This window comes from Erpetoichthys calabaricus, chromosome 2 (genome assembly GCF_900747795.2).
Source record: "Erpetoichthys calabaricus chromosome 2, fErpCal1.3, whole genome shotgun sequence".
NCBI lineage: Eukaryota > Metazoa > Chordata > Cladistia > Polypteriformes > Polypteridae > Erpetoichthys > Erpetoichthys calabaricus.
Genome location: NC_041395.2, coordinates 151081962 through 151100855, shown reverse-complemented (window position 1 = coordinate 151100855; position 18894 = coordinate 151081962). Strand labels below are relative to the sequence as shown.

Sequence of the window (18894 nt, the reverse complement as noted above, 5' to 3'; positions counted from 1 at the left end):
TGGTTGTCAACCCCCCAGGCAGACACGCGGTCCAGTCCTCTGGAAATGACCATCTATCTGCCGCAGCCAGGTGTTTACATGGGCGAACGCTTGGCCTGGTCCAGCCACTTGGGTCTTCAACAATTAGAATCCTGCAAGCCAGATCACCCTCTGGGGAATCGGGCCACATGGCCGTAGTGCCGTAACTGACAATCCCTCACAATGCAGGTAATGTCAAACAAAGTCAAACCAGCGATACCCAAGGATTCTCTATATCTTTATTAACACTTAAAATCAAAGAAGACATTTGCATAAAGAAAATAATGAGTGATGTTTCTATACCACTGAAAGGGATATTTTCTGTGTTTTATCTTTATGCGTTACTTTTTGTTTTTCTTAAGTATTTAGCTCTTTCATTGACTATATTACTCACATAAAGTAGTTCCTATCTAATGAAAAGATGTTTACCCATGAACCTTAAGTTATCATATAGTTTCAGTAGCTTTGGTGCGATATGATGTACTGTAGGCTAATGTGTGTCGTATAACTATATTACACAAATTATTATAGTCTTCATAGGTTTGTCTGTCCCTATTTATTACTGGCATTTGTCAAAGTGAACTGAGGTGCTCATATATCAGCGCTCCCTCAGATCTTTAGAATAAAGGCTGTTCATTGGAACCATTGCAGGAGTGATCTCAGCTGTTATATTAAAAAAATGGAAAATCTGCAACAATATTATCACAATACTTACAAGCTCATGAAGGCTTCTTTTTATAAATTATCTTATAAAACACTATTAACTTTACGCCCCAAATCAGGATGCATGAAATTCCCTTTTAACAAACCTTTCATTCCTGGGATGCCTCTGTTTCCTTTTGGTCCTGGGCGCCCTATGAACCCTGGTGGTCCAACCCTTCCTGGAACACCTTTTGGGCCTGGTAATCCTGTAATATAAAAAGATTTATTAATTAGAACTATTATCACTACACCAAAGATTACTTTGCATATTGAAACAAATCCTTTATGCAAATGAAAAAAATTTGTTTATGTATTAATTGGGAAAGAAATGAAACATAATGAAGATAACTAAATTTCTGATTAAAGAAGTTCTTGCTGTGTCCACAGCCCCCTTTTATCACATGTGCCCTATGCTCTGTTCTTGGCCCCTGTTCTTTCTGGTAATGTATCTTTTTATTACTGTATTCCATTCTTATTATTTTTGTATTTCATTCTTATATTTTTTGACTCCTGAAACCTTAAGTTATTTATCCTTGGACGATAGTTTTCAAGTTTAGTCCTGAAGGACACCAGTGCCTGCAGACTTTTATTCCAACCAATTCCACTTTTAGTACTGCATTCTTAACTTTGAATTGATTCCATATATTTAGTTTTCTGGCCTACAAATATTTCTAAGAAATTCATTATTATTTATATTATTTTCCTTAGCTTTAAATGCTTATGTTTCCTTTGTCACTTTCTTTTTAATTTTCCCTTTTCTGTAGAATTTGTAACCAAATGCTCATGATTAGCAATGTACAGTGCAGATGTGGGTGCAAACAACATTAAATGCTAAAGGGGAGCAATGACTTCACTACCATTTTCATTTGTCTGCGTGTAAAGAAATGTTCCTTACAAAAGTGCAAACAAGTGTATTTACATTGATGAAATTGATTTCTTTACCATTCAATGTTCACAGTATTTGGATATATATTGAAAAGGGTAAGTTAAAAGAAAACAGCTAAGGGAACTTGAGCTTGTATTTACAGTATGAATCTGTTAGAATAATACACTAAAACAAGTACTAAAGAATTAAAATACATTAAAGGTAAGAGTGATTTTATGATAAGATTCAAGTTGGGCAACCACTTTCCTAGGAAAAAAAATACTCTATTCACCAGCTTTCACAAATTAAATAACCAGTTGTGTTTTTCACTTGAATTCTTTCTGTTATCATAAAAAAAGTAAGTTGTTTTCTTTTATGACTGTTTTGTGCAGTCTCTTGGGCATTATTTTTAGTGCATATGAAATCAAACTGCCCTACTACCAAATATAATCTCTTTATTTTCTGTCTATCTGAAAGCATCTGCTCTTCTATCCACACTTTCTTTATTTTGATTTTTTTGTCATGAGATAATCAATCATGCCTTTCTGTATTATACACTGGCTTGAAAAAGTGTTGAGCTCCCCAAGCCTTATTTCACAGACAGTGCCTTTAGACAGTGTTCAGAGCTCTTCACTTTTTTCACATTTTGTTATTCTGCAGCCTTGTACTTAAATCATTTACATTAATTTCTTCTCTCATCAAAAAACACTCAAAACCCAGGAATGTGAAAACAGAATTTTATGCTTTTTTGCAAATTTATTTTTATATTTATACAGTATTTTGCACAATATGATGGATTTGCCTATTCCACCTCCTTGGAAAACTGTGGTGCCAGGTTAGTTGGCAGCGGGCAGCCATCTCTCACAAGAGATGTTCAATGGGGGTAAGGTCAAACCTCTGACTAAGCCACTTAAGGACACCAATGTTCTTCATTTTAAATCACTCCATTGTTACTCTGGCAGTATACTTTGTACCATTGTCCTGTTGAAGGACAAACATGCTCCCTAATTTAAGCTTTCTTGAAGAAGCGAGAGGGTTTTCCTCCAGTGTCTGTCTGCATTGTGCAGCATTCATCTTCTCAGCAATCTTGACAAGACTATCGGCTCTTTCTGTTGAAGGGCATCCCCAGGCGACGACGTTACCACCACATCTTACAGTGATAGTGGTGTTATATGGCTGATGTGTAGCATTAGATTTATGCCACACATACATCTTAGTGTAGAAACCAGAAAGTTCTACTGTAGTCTCAAACCATGAGACATTCTGACATACCTTTGTAGGACCTTACAAATGACATTCTGCTAATTCTTTAAGGGCAAGTGCATTTTTTATCCAGGGTGTCTTCCTTAACCCTTTTACATAAAGCCCCATTGTTGTGCATTGCTGTGGAGACTGTTGAGCTGTGAACATCCTCTCCAATCTCAGTCACTGACTTCTACAACTCAGAGGGACAATATACATCACACTAGCCTCTCTCACAAATGCCATTCTTGTTTTTTGACTAAGATTAGAGGGGTGACCTGACCTAGGCAGTGTGCCAGTAGGTTCACATTTTTTCTACTTCAGTATGATGGAATTCTAAGGTATGTTCAGGACCTTTGAGAGAGTCTTGTACTCTTCCCCAAACTTGTGCTTCACTATAATTCTATCCCTGACTTTTTTAAATGTTTTTCTCAACATTTTAGTTTGCTCTGTTTAAAATCTCTACCATACTACAGGACCTCAGAGACAGAATTGGTGATGACAGAAGATGGGCAGAAGTGGAGATGATCAACACACTGGGGTTGGTAATGCACTGTGTCTGAGCAAAGTTAGCCTTATTTACAACAGGAAGGGATACTTTTTAAATGTCACAATTTGGATTTTTTCCTTTGAATTTATTTCTTTTGATTTGTCATGGTGTCACTGGACAGATTGGCAGCAAGTGTAGAATAAAATTAGGGTGGGAATGACTCTGTGGGTGTGGTAAATGATAGACTGGGTTGCAAGACTTCAGAAATATCAGAGGGCTAGTGATTGTATGATGTGTATTTATAGAATTTAGTGGAAATGGCCAAGAACTGGGCGCTCTTTTAGCAGAGGCAGAAGAAGATTTTGATTGGACTTATGCAATGAAAGTGTTAAAGGACAAGATGGACATGTTATTTGAAGATTATGGAGGTGGGATGCGGACATTATGGTGTGGGTTTTGGCAGAATAGGGAACTGGGCAAGTTGGCAGAGGACTGGACAATTTAGAGACAGGTGTAGTATAAAATTTGATTGGTAGATGCACCTATTCCTTTCCACATCTATAGGGCAAGTTACTGTATAGGAAGAATAAGGGGACTGTGGATGTCACAAACTGAAGTTTTGGAGCACAGTAGAAATGGGAATGCTGGCATCAGATTGGGCAGCATTGTGGAAAGGGTATAATACATTTTAACCTGGATATGCCCTATGGGTGTGATACCTGACAGGCTAAGATGTGTATTGACACTAAGATGATACCACAAGAGCACATGGAATGACCAGTCAGATAGATAGATAGATAGATAGATAGATAGATAGATAGATAGATAGATAGATAGATAGATAGATATGAAATGCACTATAATAGCTTCAGTTTGCCCCCCACCCAAAAACTGCACCCTGTGCAAATTTTTTCACCAGTTGCTGCTGCTCTTGACCATTTATTATTTTTAATTTATGCATAAGAAGGTACTTATTTACTTCTGTGTCATACCTTTTGGACCATTTATTCCTGGGGTTCCTTGTAAACCCATTTTTCCTAGAATTCCTTGAACGCCAGGAAGTCCAGTATCACCAGGTTCTGATTTACACTCCACATAGGTGTCTTTTCCAGGGGGCCCTTGGAAGACATAACATATTTATTTAAAAAATGTAGTGATTCATCATTTACTTAATACTCTTCTCGGATCTGTATTAAATTGCATTTATTTTCCATATGAAATATATTTAAAAGAAAATAATGTAAAAAATACCTGTCTTCTTGCTAATTAACAGATTTTTATTTTGCTCTTTATTGATGCCTTGTGCAAATTATCATTAAATGCTACTAATCAATTTTTCGCAATACCTTTAAGGAATGGTTCATTTAGACTTAACTTAAAACTATTAAATACATTTTTCAGTAGTAACCTTGTTATTAGTTTTCTAAAATTCATGATTATGATAATCACAGTTAAATTTTTGGTAAAAGTAAATGCAATTTTCCATTGTTGATCTCTTGCAAAAATTGCATATCAGCTTAATAATCTAAAACTATGTTTAAGAAAAACATACATTTTAACTACATCAGCAAACAACTTTTTCCCATGTGAAAGATTCTTGGTTTATCTAGATGCCATTTACTTTATCTTGCAAAACCATTACTTAAAAACTAAAGCATAAAAATGATAAAAATGTTTTTCTATTTACTCTAAGGCTGACACAGAATTTTTCTTCTATTCAGGTATTTGTTATTACCTTGTATCCCTTTGAGTCCTTTCATTCCTTGGGACCCCTTAAACCCTGAGCGGCCACTGTTACCCTTCATTCCTAACAATAACCAATAAAGAAACACATTCAAGTTGTTGATTCAAAAAAATTGAGAATAGCCTTCAGCTATCAGCAAACATCCATTTTCTAATCCAGATGTTTGCAGTATACAGGCTATGCCTGCAGCAGCAGATGCAAGGATGAGACTCAAGACACATTCTCACACACTCAGAGGCACTCAGATATATTTATATGTGTATTGTATACACTCACAAATACTGTGTGAAGATGGGACATTCAAATTCTAAGCAAAAGGTATTCAAGTCTGAAATGAAACTGTTCTCTCATGCTTGCTGTTTTATCATTTTCCCTACTATGAATGTATTATTTTATAATTCATTTTTAGAAAAATGTGCTTATTACTATTCAGTTTAATTGAATTATTTTTCTATAATAGTTAATGTCTATGTGAAAGCCCAGAGCATTGCAAACAGACTCTAACACAGTATATTTGTCTATTGTGCAAATAATCCAATTATAGGGTTACAGATGGCCACAAGGCTTCCCAGCAGAACTCGACAAAAGGTAGGAATCAACCCTTGAAGGGAAAGAATAAAACAAAATGCAAAATAACCTTAAGGAAAACACAATGCTGAAGAAATAAAGACTGTGCAACATGCACTCAGAAACATAAGAAAAGAAAATTATTGTAAACATCTAAAATATTTGTTACTTGTAACACTTTCATGTTCTAAGATGAAGATGAGGAAAATAGTTCATAAACGCTGACGATAATAACTCATTTTTAGCAGCAATGAAGCTAAATTGGAGAAATATCACTTAAAGAAATTTTTAAATGGTACAGTGATAAAAATAACATTATTATTAATACTATATCTTCCTCTTTCTCTTTTCAAAAGACTGTGCGTAAACTTACAGTTCTTGTAATCAAATCTGTTACACATTTTCAGGTTCACTAGTAAGAACTAAAAAGCTACTGCCTCAGACAATGGCAGTAGTAAGATTGATTTTATCTGGGGCCAAATGCACACAGATAAAAGATACATTGGGCCAGGCCCCACTGTATATCAATCCCTCCTACCCCAACCAAATACATCTACACAAACAAACACACAGACACACACTCTTTAAAAGGCACACTCCCTTCTTTACTCCTGGACACTCTTATCCAGTCACCCACTCATTCACATCCCATACACAACACGTCAGTTCAGACCTCTTCCATTTACGTCTGTTTAAGATATGAAATCATCAAGCATTTGTTACACTGAATTAATTCTGTTGTTATTATTATTCCAAACAGACAGGCTCAATCATATAAATTCATATTTTTTGCTCATGACAATCCATGGTGTTTGCATCCAATCATATAATTTTACTTTTAGCAAGGAAGTAACACTTCAAATTATGCTGCAAATACAAGTTAGCTAGCAAAAATGTACTTGTCAAAATGTCTTAAGAGGAAATCTGATATCAAGAATAGTCATTTCAATAATGAATGGACTGAAACGTATGTGTTAATATTGCCACCATTCCAAAATGCTCAAGTGACCTGTCTGATATACAATAAAGCAGTCAGAATCATAGTAGAGTTCAATATAAGGTGCAACTATCTTCACAAACATGGCACTTCCAAGGAATTGTATCCTCCACAGTTTGAGACTCAGTTCAGGAAAATGAAGCTACAATTACAGTAGGAAAACACTTACCGGTCACTAGTTCAACAAGAATAAGTATTAAGTGCTTCTCTACATGCTACTGTATATAAATACTGGCTAAGCATAATACAGCCTTTACTGATGTGGAAATATTACAAAAGTATGTTATAAGCATTTTGCCAGTGCTTGCTAGTAATGAATTGATGGATAATGCTATTGAATCTGTAATAGAGGTAGCTGTATCAGCTACAATTGCTGCACTCACTTCTATGTCTTGGTAGGGAATATCTAAAGTTGAGTGATAGATGGTATCAGTCATTCCTATCATATGCAATATCCATTGATAAATTGATAGACAACACAGATGTAGCACATCTGTCCATCTATGTCCGATATATATTTTGATAAAGGAGATCTGTTGAGGAAGAGAATGCATGTGCTTGGTGGATTGGGTTGGTGTTGGAGAAGGGTGAAAGGGAGGCTGAAGGAGCACTTGTTCTTTTTGATCTGTGTCACTTTCATGTTGTTTGTACTTCTTGCTTTTGAAGGGTAGCCCTCCCAGTCATCCTTCTTCTAGGCACTGACTTTATAGCTGAATGGTAAACATGGTGTAAATTGTTTAATTTTGTTATGAATCTTCTCTTGTATTTTGTGAACTGCTGAGGATACTTAAAAGTGCCCAAGGACTATTGTGCCAAATGAAAACAAGCAAATGATATGTGAGCAGAAAAATACATGGTCAGGAACAAGCCAAAAATCAAAGCTGGGGAATCAAGAGAATGAAATTAAATGAAGGATACTGAACATGCTGCTATATTTATACCGGAAATACCACTGCATTCAAAGATAGATGTTCCATGGGAATAAGAATAGAAACATGACAATGTGCAGCCACATTCAAGTAAATACAAAAAAATAAGATGGTAACAAAAGTCAATACCCTTAAAACAGAAACTAAAGTTAAAAATAAAGTCAGAGATGAAATCACAACATGTAAGCCCGAAAACAAAACATAAATGCATGTAAAAATGATCTAGTACCACACTGATGTGAATTCAACTCTTGCCTCTTTCAAACTCTTTGCATGCGCCTTATTTTATAGATGGCAGACATCCATCCATCCATTTTCCAACCCGCTGAATCCGAACACAGGGTCACGGGGGTCTGCTGGAGCCAATCCCAGCCAACACAGGGCACAAGGCAGGAACCAATCCTGGGCAGGGTGCCAACCCACCGCAGGACACACACAAACACACCCACACCCACACACCAAGCACACACTAGGGCCAAGTTAGAATCGCCAATCCACCTAACCTGCATGTCTTTGGACTGTGGGAGGAAACCGGAGCGCCCGGAGGAAACCCACACAGACACGGGGAGAACATGCAAACTCCACGCAGGGAGGACCCGGGAAGTGAACCCGGGTCCCCAGGTCTCCCAACTGCGAGGCAGCAGCGCTACCCACTGCGCCACCGTGCCGCCGATGGCAGACATTTATATATTTAAATTTTTTTTAATAAAAGTAAATAAAAAATGGTTGCAGAAGAGAGAAAACTTGCACATAGGTCAAATTGGCCAGCTGTCTACTAATCGATGATCCTTCTGGTTCTTAGCCTTTCAATACCAGTTCTCATTTAGTATTGATTTTATAAGGTTAATTAGAGAAAAAAGTACCTGCTTCTCCTGGAAGTCCTGGTTCACCAGGCTCTCCATTTTCTCCTTTACTGCCCGGTAGACCAGGAAGCCCCTACATTGACAGAAACACAGAACATGTGCGGTTGGTAAAGGTATTTAGATTACACTGCACCATGTAGGTGGGTGGATTAGATAACAACACCTAATTATCTTTCATAGTAGTTATGCTATTATTACAAAGACAAAGATTATTAAAGATGAAACTTCAAACTGATGATACAGTATAACTACAATCTAACATTATACATCCTGGATGTTTCATCTATGCATAACATATGATAATTCAGTAAAGACTCTTTTTTTTTCCAAGTGACAAATTCCCACAAAGAACAAATTAAGTAATTAAACAGGACCAACTGCAGAACTTCTCATCACTATATATCAGCACCAGTAAGGTCTACATTCTTGTTAATGCTACTTAAGAGTCAACTCTACTTCAAGATTGTTTACATGTCTCTGCCCTATTTTCTTTCTGTGGAGGTAAAACTTTCTTATGTTTCACTTTCTTACAGTGTTGTAATTTTATGATAAGAAAACACTGTTTTTCTATCCAAACTCTGTCTTTCAGCCAACGTGGGACCCTGGCATAGGGACCTTGGTCCGTTTAGCACCCGGGTGTTTGACGTTTTGACAAATAGGTCCCAGACAAGGAGAATTAGCAATAGAAGCTCATCCACTTTGGTTCTCCACATTGGAGTTTCAAATGGCTGCTGCATCAGCCCTCTGATGTACAGTCTGTTTGTGTATGTGTGCATGGCATGGCATGGCATTACATCATGAAGTTTGCTGATGACACCTCCATAAGTTGCCTCATTAGCAACAATGAAAATGGCGCACACAGGAAGGAGGTAAAAGAACTGACTGCATGGTGTCATGACAACAACCTAATTTTGAATGTCTATAGGAAAAATTAGATCATTGTTGACTTCTGGGAAAAAACAGTTACACCATGCTGCACAATGATGGCTCACCAGTAAAAACAGTGAGCACCCTCAGGTACCTGGGTGTCCAGTTTCTGGACTCCTTCTAATGGACTCTCAACACCAGTCACATCCTAAGGAGGGCACAACAAAGACTGGTCTTCTTAAAGATACTAAAGGGCTTTGGGTAGGAAACTAAAGCTCTGCTAAACGTTTACTTGACAGGATGCATGATGGTGTGATTAATTAACATTTTAAACTGTTGCAAAGAAATCTCAGGGCTACATTTAAAATTATTGGCTCAGATGTTCAACAAGTCCAGGACATCTATTCCATCTGCTGTTGCATGAGGGCTGAGTTGACAATTATAAATGCTAGTCTTTCAGCTCATGCTCACTTCAAACTCCTTTTGTTTAGTAAATGCTAGCATCAACACTGTCCGTTTCAGAGTCAGCTTCTTATATCATTAATTTAAATTGTAAATATGCTCCATTACTATATACCTCACACAATACAAAACAATTTACAATAAAATTATTGTATTGTCTTGTTTATCTTGCTCTTTTGTATTATCTTGTTCTTGCTGACCTTTGAACCATTTATGAGCACAACTCAATCATTACCTTTACTCTTTGGCTCCTAGCTTTTGAATGAGCTCATAAAACATTTAGTTTAACAAGTCTATGGAATACAACAATTCGTATTAATCAGTATTGAAAATATATTGTTAAGTTTTACATTGAAAGTTGAAATTAGTAAGTTTATAAAGTGAAAATGAATGACAAAGAATTCACAAAGCAAATTTAAGTTTACATCTATAGCATATTTAGCCCAAGCCAAGCTTTAACTATAATTGCAGAAAGTATCTTAAGTGTTCTGAATTGTAACATACAGGGTGGCCAGCGGGACCTGTGTCTCCCATCATGCCTTGCAAACCTCTCGCTCCTTCGGCACCTTTGTTGCCTTTGTTTCCTTTAATGGATGGCTCCACCTTTCCTGGTGGTCCTTCAGGTCCACGTAATCCTGAAATGATAAAAATATAATTTTTTTTAGAAGAAAAAATCTAAACGTGTATTCAGCTGAAGTCAAGCTTTCTTTTTTTATAATTTTATTTATTTTATTGTAATCACACAACATTCCATACAAATAGATCAATTTTTACAAAAATTGGATTGAAAAAAAATCAACCCCCACCCCTGAGAAAGAGAGAATGACCAGTAGAGTAAAACTTAAAGCTAGTAAAAATAAGTAAATAAATGAATAAATAAGTAAATATAGATAAATGGAGAAGAAAAAGGAATGGGGAGAGAATCTGATTCCTCTGTGCTTTAAATGCTTATTCTAAAATGTTATTGATTAGATCCTGCCAGGTTTTGAAAAAGTTCTGCACAGATCCTCTAAGTGCGAATTTGATTTTTTCCAGTTTCAAATAGTATATAACATCAGTTAGCCACTGACTTAAAAGAGGAGAGTTAGGATTCTGTTGTTATATCATTTTGTTCTCAATGAATTACACAGTATTATTCAGTAAAGATTTTCCACTTTAATATTTCCATCCATCCATTTTCCAACCCGCTGAATCCAAACACAGGGTCACGGGGACTTTAATATTTCGTTCATCAAAATTTGATGTGTGATTTAAGTGTTCCCTGGATTTTTTGAGCAATATACAGGTAGTCCCCAGGTTACGGACATCCGACCTACGACTTACGAACGAGGCCGCAGCTGTGACGCATGCGCCTCATTAACTGCCGCTCCATCATCTTTGGCAGGAGGACGCTGCAAGTAGTGGCTGGAGTTTTTGCGATTTTGCTGCTTGTGCAGTGTAGTGTCCCTCGGGTGGCTCCCGGCGGTGACCCGTGGTCCATAGTCACTGGGGCCACAGCTATCGCTCGTGTGCAGGACGGAGGCTTAATGGGGCGGTTTGCTGTCCGCTCACTATGCCGCTGAGGCTACTGCTCCTGACTGGACACAGGCTGGATGGAGCGGTGTAGGGCATTTCACTGCCCGCCCACTACACACGGCTCCCCCCGCACCGTTTTCGGTGGGCGGCTGGTAATGCTGCAAGCGGTGACCCGGTTGTGGCTGAACGGAGGCCACTGAGGGTGAACGGGGTGGCGGGGGGTAACACTGTAGTGTGCTTCGGGTGGCTGCCTGTTGAATGGGGGTGGTGGTGGGCGATTCACTACACGCCTTTGGCCGCACTGTGTTCATTCTTGGGCGGACACACGGTGCAGGCTGCATACTGTAGTGGAGGTGACTGTGTGGTGGGTGGGTGGTGAACCGCCCCTCGCTACTCCCATTCATTCTCAATAGCAGGCCTGCTTGTGCTGTTACGTACATAGCAGGAAGTTGTCTCTTGTCAGTACACCAGATGTGTTGATGGGTGCCTGCCTGCTGTGATACTTTAGCTGTACAGTGCTGTGCAGAAGAGCTCATCTTAACCTTTTGTCTGCACCCTTCAAGAATGTCTCTGAGACACAAATCTGATGCAAGTGCTGGTGATACAGTAAAGAAGAGAAAAACCATCACCATTGAAAATAAAGTAGAAATAATAAAAAGGTCAGAGAGAGGTGAAACTCCATCATTCATTGGCAGAGCTCTTGGTTACAGTTGGTCAACAATAGCATTTATTAAAATAATGTACCTGTTCCGACTTACATACAAATTCAAGTTAAGTACAAACCTACAGTCCCTATCTTTTACGTAACCCGGGGACTGCCTGTAGTTTAATAGATAAAGAAATGTTCAGCCTTACAAACTAACAGGCACTTAAAGTATTCTAACTTGGGTTTCCTACACTCTCATTGTTCCTCTAAAACAGCACTTTGATTATTAAGGTAATAGAATAAAACACTTTTTACATTCCAGATTAATTTGCTACCTTCTGATACAGCTACACATATTTTTAAAATGCATTTACCATGTTTCTGGTGTATTTATGAGTCACCTGTATATGATCCAGGGACTCTGTGAGGCCACAGGCATTGGCATTGTTGTTTCTTTCATTGTGGTAAGTCCCTTCCAGACTAGAGGCCTGAACCACAGAAACTTGCAGTTTAAGTTGCATATGTACTCTCCTACAGCCAGACATTTCTAACAAGCTGAAAGGATAAGAGATTCTTTGTGCAAGACCTGCCCAGAGATTTTTAGAGAAACATAATTTAAACAAATGTCTTCTTGGTTCATCCTGGTTTGTACTGTACTTCTAGAACAGCCATCACATTAATTAAAGTGAGTAAAAAATGTACGGTATTTAAACCTATGTAAAACATTTGTAATGTTTAAAATAAAACGTGTAAGAAAATTCTACACAAACCAGTATTTCAATGAAAACACTTGTATCTTTTAATTTTTATATTCTCTCAAAGCACTGTTGAATAATCTCTTTTCAACAAATTAAAATATGATTACAACTATGGGTTATAATAATATACCTAATATAAACCATATACTGTGGTGGGCTGGCTCCCTGCCCGGGGTTTGTTTCCTGCCTTGTGCCCTGTGTTGGCTGGGATTGGCTCCAGCAGACCCCTGTGACCCTGTAGTTAGGATATAGCGGGTTGGATAATGGATGGATGGATGGATAAACCATATAAAAGAGCACCCAGTCCATGTTTTGTAAAAAATATTGTAAATTGCTAATCAAAATTCCGTGTTATGAGCAATGTTAGAGTTAGATAAGAATTTTCATATCACACAAGAGACCTACAATATTATATTTAGATTATCAAGGCTACACTGAACTTAAATTTCACAAAACTTAACAGGTGTTTGATTGCAATAAAGGCACCAGTACCTAACTCATTAACTAAGTAGTACAACTCATTTAATTTACTGTCATGTGTATGTGGTACAATTAAATTCCTACTTGCATGTCTCTTCAGGACAGCTGACATACATACAATTATATACAATATGAATTTGTAAGTATATATTTATACATACTGTTTGTTATGTTACAATATTTGAATTCTTAGGACTGAATGAGAACAACTGTTGTTTCAGCAGAATATTATTTTTTTTTTTTTTACAGATAATGACATTTACTTACCATTTACTCCAGGAAGTCCAGGCAGGCCCATATCACCCTTCTGCCCTTCGACTTGCATTCCAGGCCTACCAGGTGGACCAGGTTCTCCCACAATTCCTTGTATTCCAGTAGGACCTCTGTCACCAATGGGTCCAGGATGGCCTGGTACACCAGGTGGACCAGGTGGTCCTAAGTCACCTTTTATACCTGTGCAATTTAAAGTAATAAAAAATTAAGGTACACTTACAAACTATGTCAAATTATATATTAATGTTTTGTAAAGGCAATGTAGTTTAAAAACATCAGCAAACATAATAAATGCAGTATATACAAATACACACACACAGAGTACCTTTTAAGCCAGGGGCACCTAGATCTCCAGGGAGTCGACCTGGTAAACCTACGAGGTACAATAAAAAAAATATGATCCACTGTACTTAATATAATGGAATTATTTTGCTGCAACTAATCACAAGGTTTTCTTGTGATTTAACAATTACAGTTTATAATGTTAGTAAACAGTAAAAGCAAAAAGAGGTGCAAAACAGGTATATTCTAATATATGTTGTGATAGAAAATGGTATACTTATAAAGAATATAAATTCAATTCTAAGAGAGCATAAAGGAAAGACAAAATTAAACTTCAAAAGTTAATAATTATATTCCTGCTTATGTGGTCTTCAAGCATCATTTTAAGCATTTCAGGTTTATTCTGTAAAGGATAATGAAGATGTACCTGGTTCTCCTTTTTCCCCAATTCTGCCCGGAAAGCCATCAGTTCCTTGGGTTCCCTTTTCTCCACGGGCACCTGGCATTGCAGGTTCTCCTGGGATTCCTATTATTTTAACATTGCACAAATGTTATATATTCAAAGTAAAAAAAAAACAAAAAAAAAACTACTGCACATTAATCTGTGCAATTAATAAATTGCACAGTAATTACTGTGTGAATGTGTGTGTTTTTGAGGGCATGTGTAGGGGACTATGTTTGGACATGTTCTACAATAATATGCATCATGTCAAGGTTTTGTTTCCACTTTGAGTTCAAACAGAAAGGAAGAGGATATCTGAACCCACAGTTCAATTTACTGTTGCCAGGTATGGCGTAACAAACTACTGAATCATGGCTTCTGCATATTGGCATATTTTTTGTTGAGCATTACAAAGTAAACAATGTAACATGTTATTTGTAATGTGTGTGTGGAATTAATGAGGACCAGATTATTGTCAGTTACGTCCTACTAATATGTTATGTACTTACTTTTTACATGACTAAATTAAATAACATTAATGGTTTAGATTTAAATATTTAATCTCAATACATTTTCAGCCCAAGTCATGGGGTTACTCAAGAGCACAGACGGAGACATAAAAACAAAACAGTACTTTTTAATACCTGAACATTTTTGTAAATTAGTTAATAAGTTATTAAAAGAACAACAGAGTTAAGAACTGGCCATTAAATTATTTTTTCTAAAAATATAATTATATTACCTGTATGTCTCTGTTCACATGAAAAGTTAATTTGTGAGCTTAGGGTAATAAATCCACAAAAATCTTCAGAGGACTTCTCACCACTGAAGACAGTAAAGTTTAAATTCCTAATTTTTATTATTATTATTTTTTATTACTTTTCTTACACCAATCAGAGTGTTCATTAGAGTAAACATAACATGATAGAGCTGCATTCTTGGTACTTGAATAGTAGGCGAGATATACCAGATCTGGAGACAATTCTTTAAAATAAAGTGCACAACCATTTGTCCAAAATGTATTTTATACGAAATCTAATTGGAACTAGTAAGTTCAGAACATACCTCTAAGACCATTAGGGCCAGGAGGTCCAGGGGGTCCTGTTACTCCGTCATTGCCTTTTGGACCTAGTTCACCTGATACTCCTTTTGGATAAATAAAACATTAGATTATATCATTAAGTACAGTGCACTGTATATGAAATTCAAGTAAAATATCATGATGACAACAATTTAGGTTTAACAAGGAAAACATTAAAAATTTAATTATTCAGACAAATTGTTAACATGTTGTAGTAGTGTGCATGATGATGATTTATAGTTTTTTGCCATATAATGCCATAATGTATTTAAGGTAGTGGTTGAAATGAGAAAAAGTACAATAGCTCAGCTTTGGGGTTTAAGTTGCAACATTCTACAAAAAACGAAAATGTATCAGTCACACTGCCTGTAAAAAGTACTCATATTCTTGTCCTAACAACCATAAATTCTGGTATTTGTATGTAACAAAGGGTATAGACTCCTTCTAAAACAATAATACAGTACTAATAATAAAATTGCATTTTTTTGTGGGGAGCAGCAGGTTTTTCTTCATTATGTTCTTGTGATGAAGAGAAAATTCCCAATTAGAAAATGCTTCCTCGATTTATAGCCGTAATTTTATTCTTTGAGGAATGTGGTTATTTATTGCGTTTTCACACAATGTAATGATTTGTTTTAGGCCAAAATGTTATGCAGTACATAGGATATTATGGTATAAACAATATGTCCTGGGATATTTAGGAAATGTGTAAACCACATTACCATCTTTGCTTTGCTTAGGGTGGATAACATAGACCTGTCTGTTTTAAAGTCCATGGTGGCAGCAAAAATGAAGAGAACTGTGGACTGGCTGCAAGTGTGATTCCATGATCATGTCACACAACTAATGCAGTTTTGCCATTCATGACTGTAACAGTGCACATTAGAGAGGTATTTGGAAACATTGCCACCTTTTCCTTTTTTCATTTGCAAGCACACCATTCTTTTACAGACTAAATCTTCCTGTATGCTTTGTGATTATTTTATGTTAAGGCAAGCATCACATTTCCACCTTCATACAAACCTTATAGATCTCCAAAGGATCTGAACATGAAATCTATATTTTATTTGTGCCTTTCACAGAGCACATTGTCACAAGGTACTTCATTGTGGAGTATATTTTGTGATAAATTAATCATCAAACCCTTCTCCATAAATACCATAAGCTGAAGTCTCCTCATACAGGGTGGCACGGTGGCACAGTGGTAGCGCTGCTGCTTCGCAGTAAAGAGACCCGGGTTCGCTTCCTGGGTCCTCCCTGTGGAGTTTGCATGTTCTCCCCGTGTCTGCGTGGGTTTCCTCCGGGTGCTCCAGTTTCCTCCCACAGTCCAAAGACATGCAGGTTAGGTGAATTGGTGGTCCTAAATTGTCCCTAGTGTGTGCTTGGTGAGTGTGTGTGTATGCCCTGCAGTGGGCTGGTGCCCTGGCCATGGTATGTTTCCTGCCTTGCGCCCTGTGTTGGCTGGGATTGGCTCCAGCAGACCTCCGTGACCCTGTAGTTAGGATATAGTGGGTTGGATAATGGATGGATGGATAGTCTCCTCATAAATATTTCTGGTGGATAATGCGGAATTGTTTAAAGTCCCAAACTGTTTTTCAGGAACATAAGAGAACATTAAATTGTGCATGTTCAAGTTCATTTCCTTTTGCCATGTACTCCCAAGAAAGAGTTCTATTAAATAGTCACTAGTGTGTTCTTCTTTATTAGTCAGATGCATTTCTACAGAAGGGTAGTTCGGTACACAGTTATCCCTAACCACTCCTACTAATGGTACTGAATGTGTGCACCCCAGTAATGAAACTTACAGAATTTGAATTGGAGATACAGTAAATTAAAGTCAGGAGCCAGATGAGTCGAAAACCAGGAAGTCAATTTTACTGCTGCCAAAGTTGAAACACTAACCAGAAACAAAAGTCAAAAGGGAATAACGAGAAAACTCAAGACCAGACAAAGCTATAAAGAATCACATTAAGGTTTTTCTGATTAGCCATAGTAATGGATTAAGACAAATCCATCACACCAGTAATAAAAGTGTTGTGTCAATGACTACAGAAGCCATGACTTCTAAAACCATAATCTGGGGTTACACCTTCATGACAGAACTCAGGAAATGGTGGTGCCCACATAAAAAAACAAAAATGGAATGGTGATGATGCCAAGTAATAAGGTAATACTACTTTGCAATAAAAGATTAGTACATTTTGAGTTGAAGATAGGACTCTTGATCAACAAATGAGTCAGGTCTTCAATTCAAAAACTTAAACCCATGAGGCTTTAGTTTCCTGTTTATGATGTGCACTGATTATTCCAGTAGTCTCTGTTTAAGAATATATTAATGGAGTAAAACATAAGAGGATTAAAGAATTTTAAGTAATAAAAACTAATTCTAATATACTATTGTTATGTAATGACCATGTAAAATCCTGTTATGAATTCCTTGCCACCTAGTTTAGATGTTCTAAATTTAGGATTTGGTGAGGACTAGATGATTTATATCTATATCCTGATGAATTAAAGCACTGAAAAATGTGTGTATTTACACTTCCAAAAGATTGTAAAAAGCTTTAACTGTAACATATGAACATGAGAAGAATATTACTAATAACACAAGTGTTATTTCTATATTTTAGCATTCAAATAATGGTAAAGGCTTGCCCCTAACATGATCAAATTGTTCTATGAAGGATTTTGATATTTTCATTGTGTCATATTTTATTTTCTGCGTGGCAAAAATAAACTTTCCCCCCAAAAAAGAACATATGTATATAAATCAGTCTTTAGTTTGAAATCCAAAATGTATATTATGGATTTACTTTTCACTGTTAGATCTTAACTATTGATTTTTCCCATACCTTTTTTTTCTTTTTTAACATTTTATTGATTTTATTAAAATCAAATAACATTTCATACAAGCAAGTCAAGTTTAACAAAACTAGGTCTGAAACAAATCAACCCCACCCATGAGAAAGAGAGCCAGGCCAGCAAAGTAAAACTTTAATAATAGTAAAAATATGTAAATAAATAAATAAATGAATCTGCTTCCTCAATTTAAATGCTTATTCTAAATGTTATTGATTAGATCATGCCAAGTTTTGAAAAAGTTTCTAATTTGGAGGTAGTGAAAGAAATGTGTTGCTGGAAAGATAAATTTTGAGTGTAATTATTCGTAGGATGCAAAGATGTTGCCTATGTACAGATCTCTAAGTGATTTAATCCCGAATGTTTTCTAGACATTAAAAACTGCATACGTTTGAGAACCTGGAAAAAGGTGGTTTTCATGCAGAGGTGCCACAGATAAAAGCTTCACTATCTTAAAATACTTCCTATATTGGTTCCATATTCTGATTGAGTGAAGCACAATTGGGTTGTTAGTATATTGGCGATGACTTGTACTTATTGGGGTACAAAGCAAGGAATATAAAGAACTACTGCAGGATTTTATTTCTATTGCAGACCAAGCCTTTGTCTGTTCATCTATTTGTGTCAGTGTCCAGGTTTTTATAGTTTGTATATTTGCAGCCCAATAATAAAACTGAAGCTTAGGTAGAGCCATGACACATCACCCTTTGGGACCGTGGATGTTTTGAATTCCAAATAAATGAGGTTATGACTGAACCTAATTGCTTAAAAAATGATTTACTGATGTATACTGGAATGTTTTGAAATAGTAA

The 18894-nt window shown here is 36.6% G+C and overlaps 1 protein-coding gene across 1 annotated transcript in view; it reads right to left on the bottom strand.

The window, feature by feature from the left end:
- col4a3 (collagen, type IV, alpha 3) overlaps window positions 1-18894 on the bottom strand; it is a 254825-nt gene that overhangs the window by 9787 nt on the left and 226144 nt on the right. Inside the window, exons 39-47 of the mRNA XM_051923014.1 lie at window positions 15208-15288; window positions 14128-14226; window positions 13744-13791; window positions 13413-13598; window positions 10251-10381; window positions 8418-8490; window positions 5053-5124; window positions 4310-4435; window positions 828-926 (exon numbers count right to left, since the gene is read on the bottom strand). Of these exons, the coding sequence (XP_051778974.1) occupies window positions 828-926; window positions 4310-4435; window positions 5053-5124; window positions 8418-8490; window positions 10251-10381; window positions 13413-13598; window positions 13744-13791; window positions 14128-14226; window positions 15208-15288 (915 nt within the window). The remainder of the gene's footprint in view (window positions 1-827; window positions 927-4309; window positions 4436-5052; window positions 5125-8417; window positions 8491-10250; window positions 10382-13412; window positions 13599-13743; window positions 13792-14127; window positions 14227-15207; window positions 15289-18894) is intronic.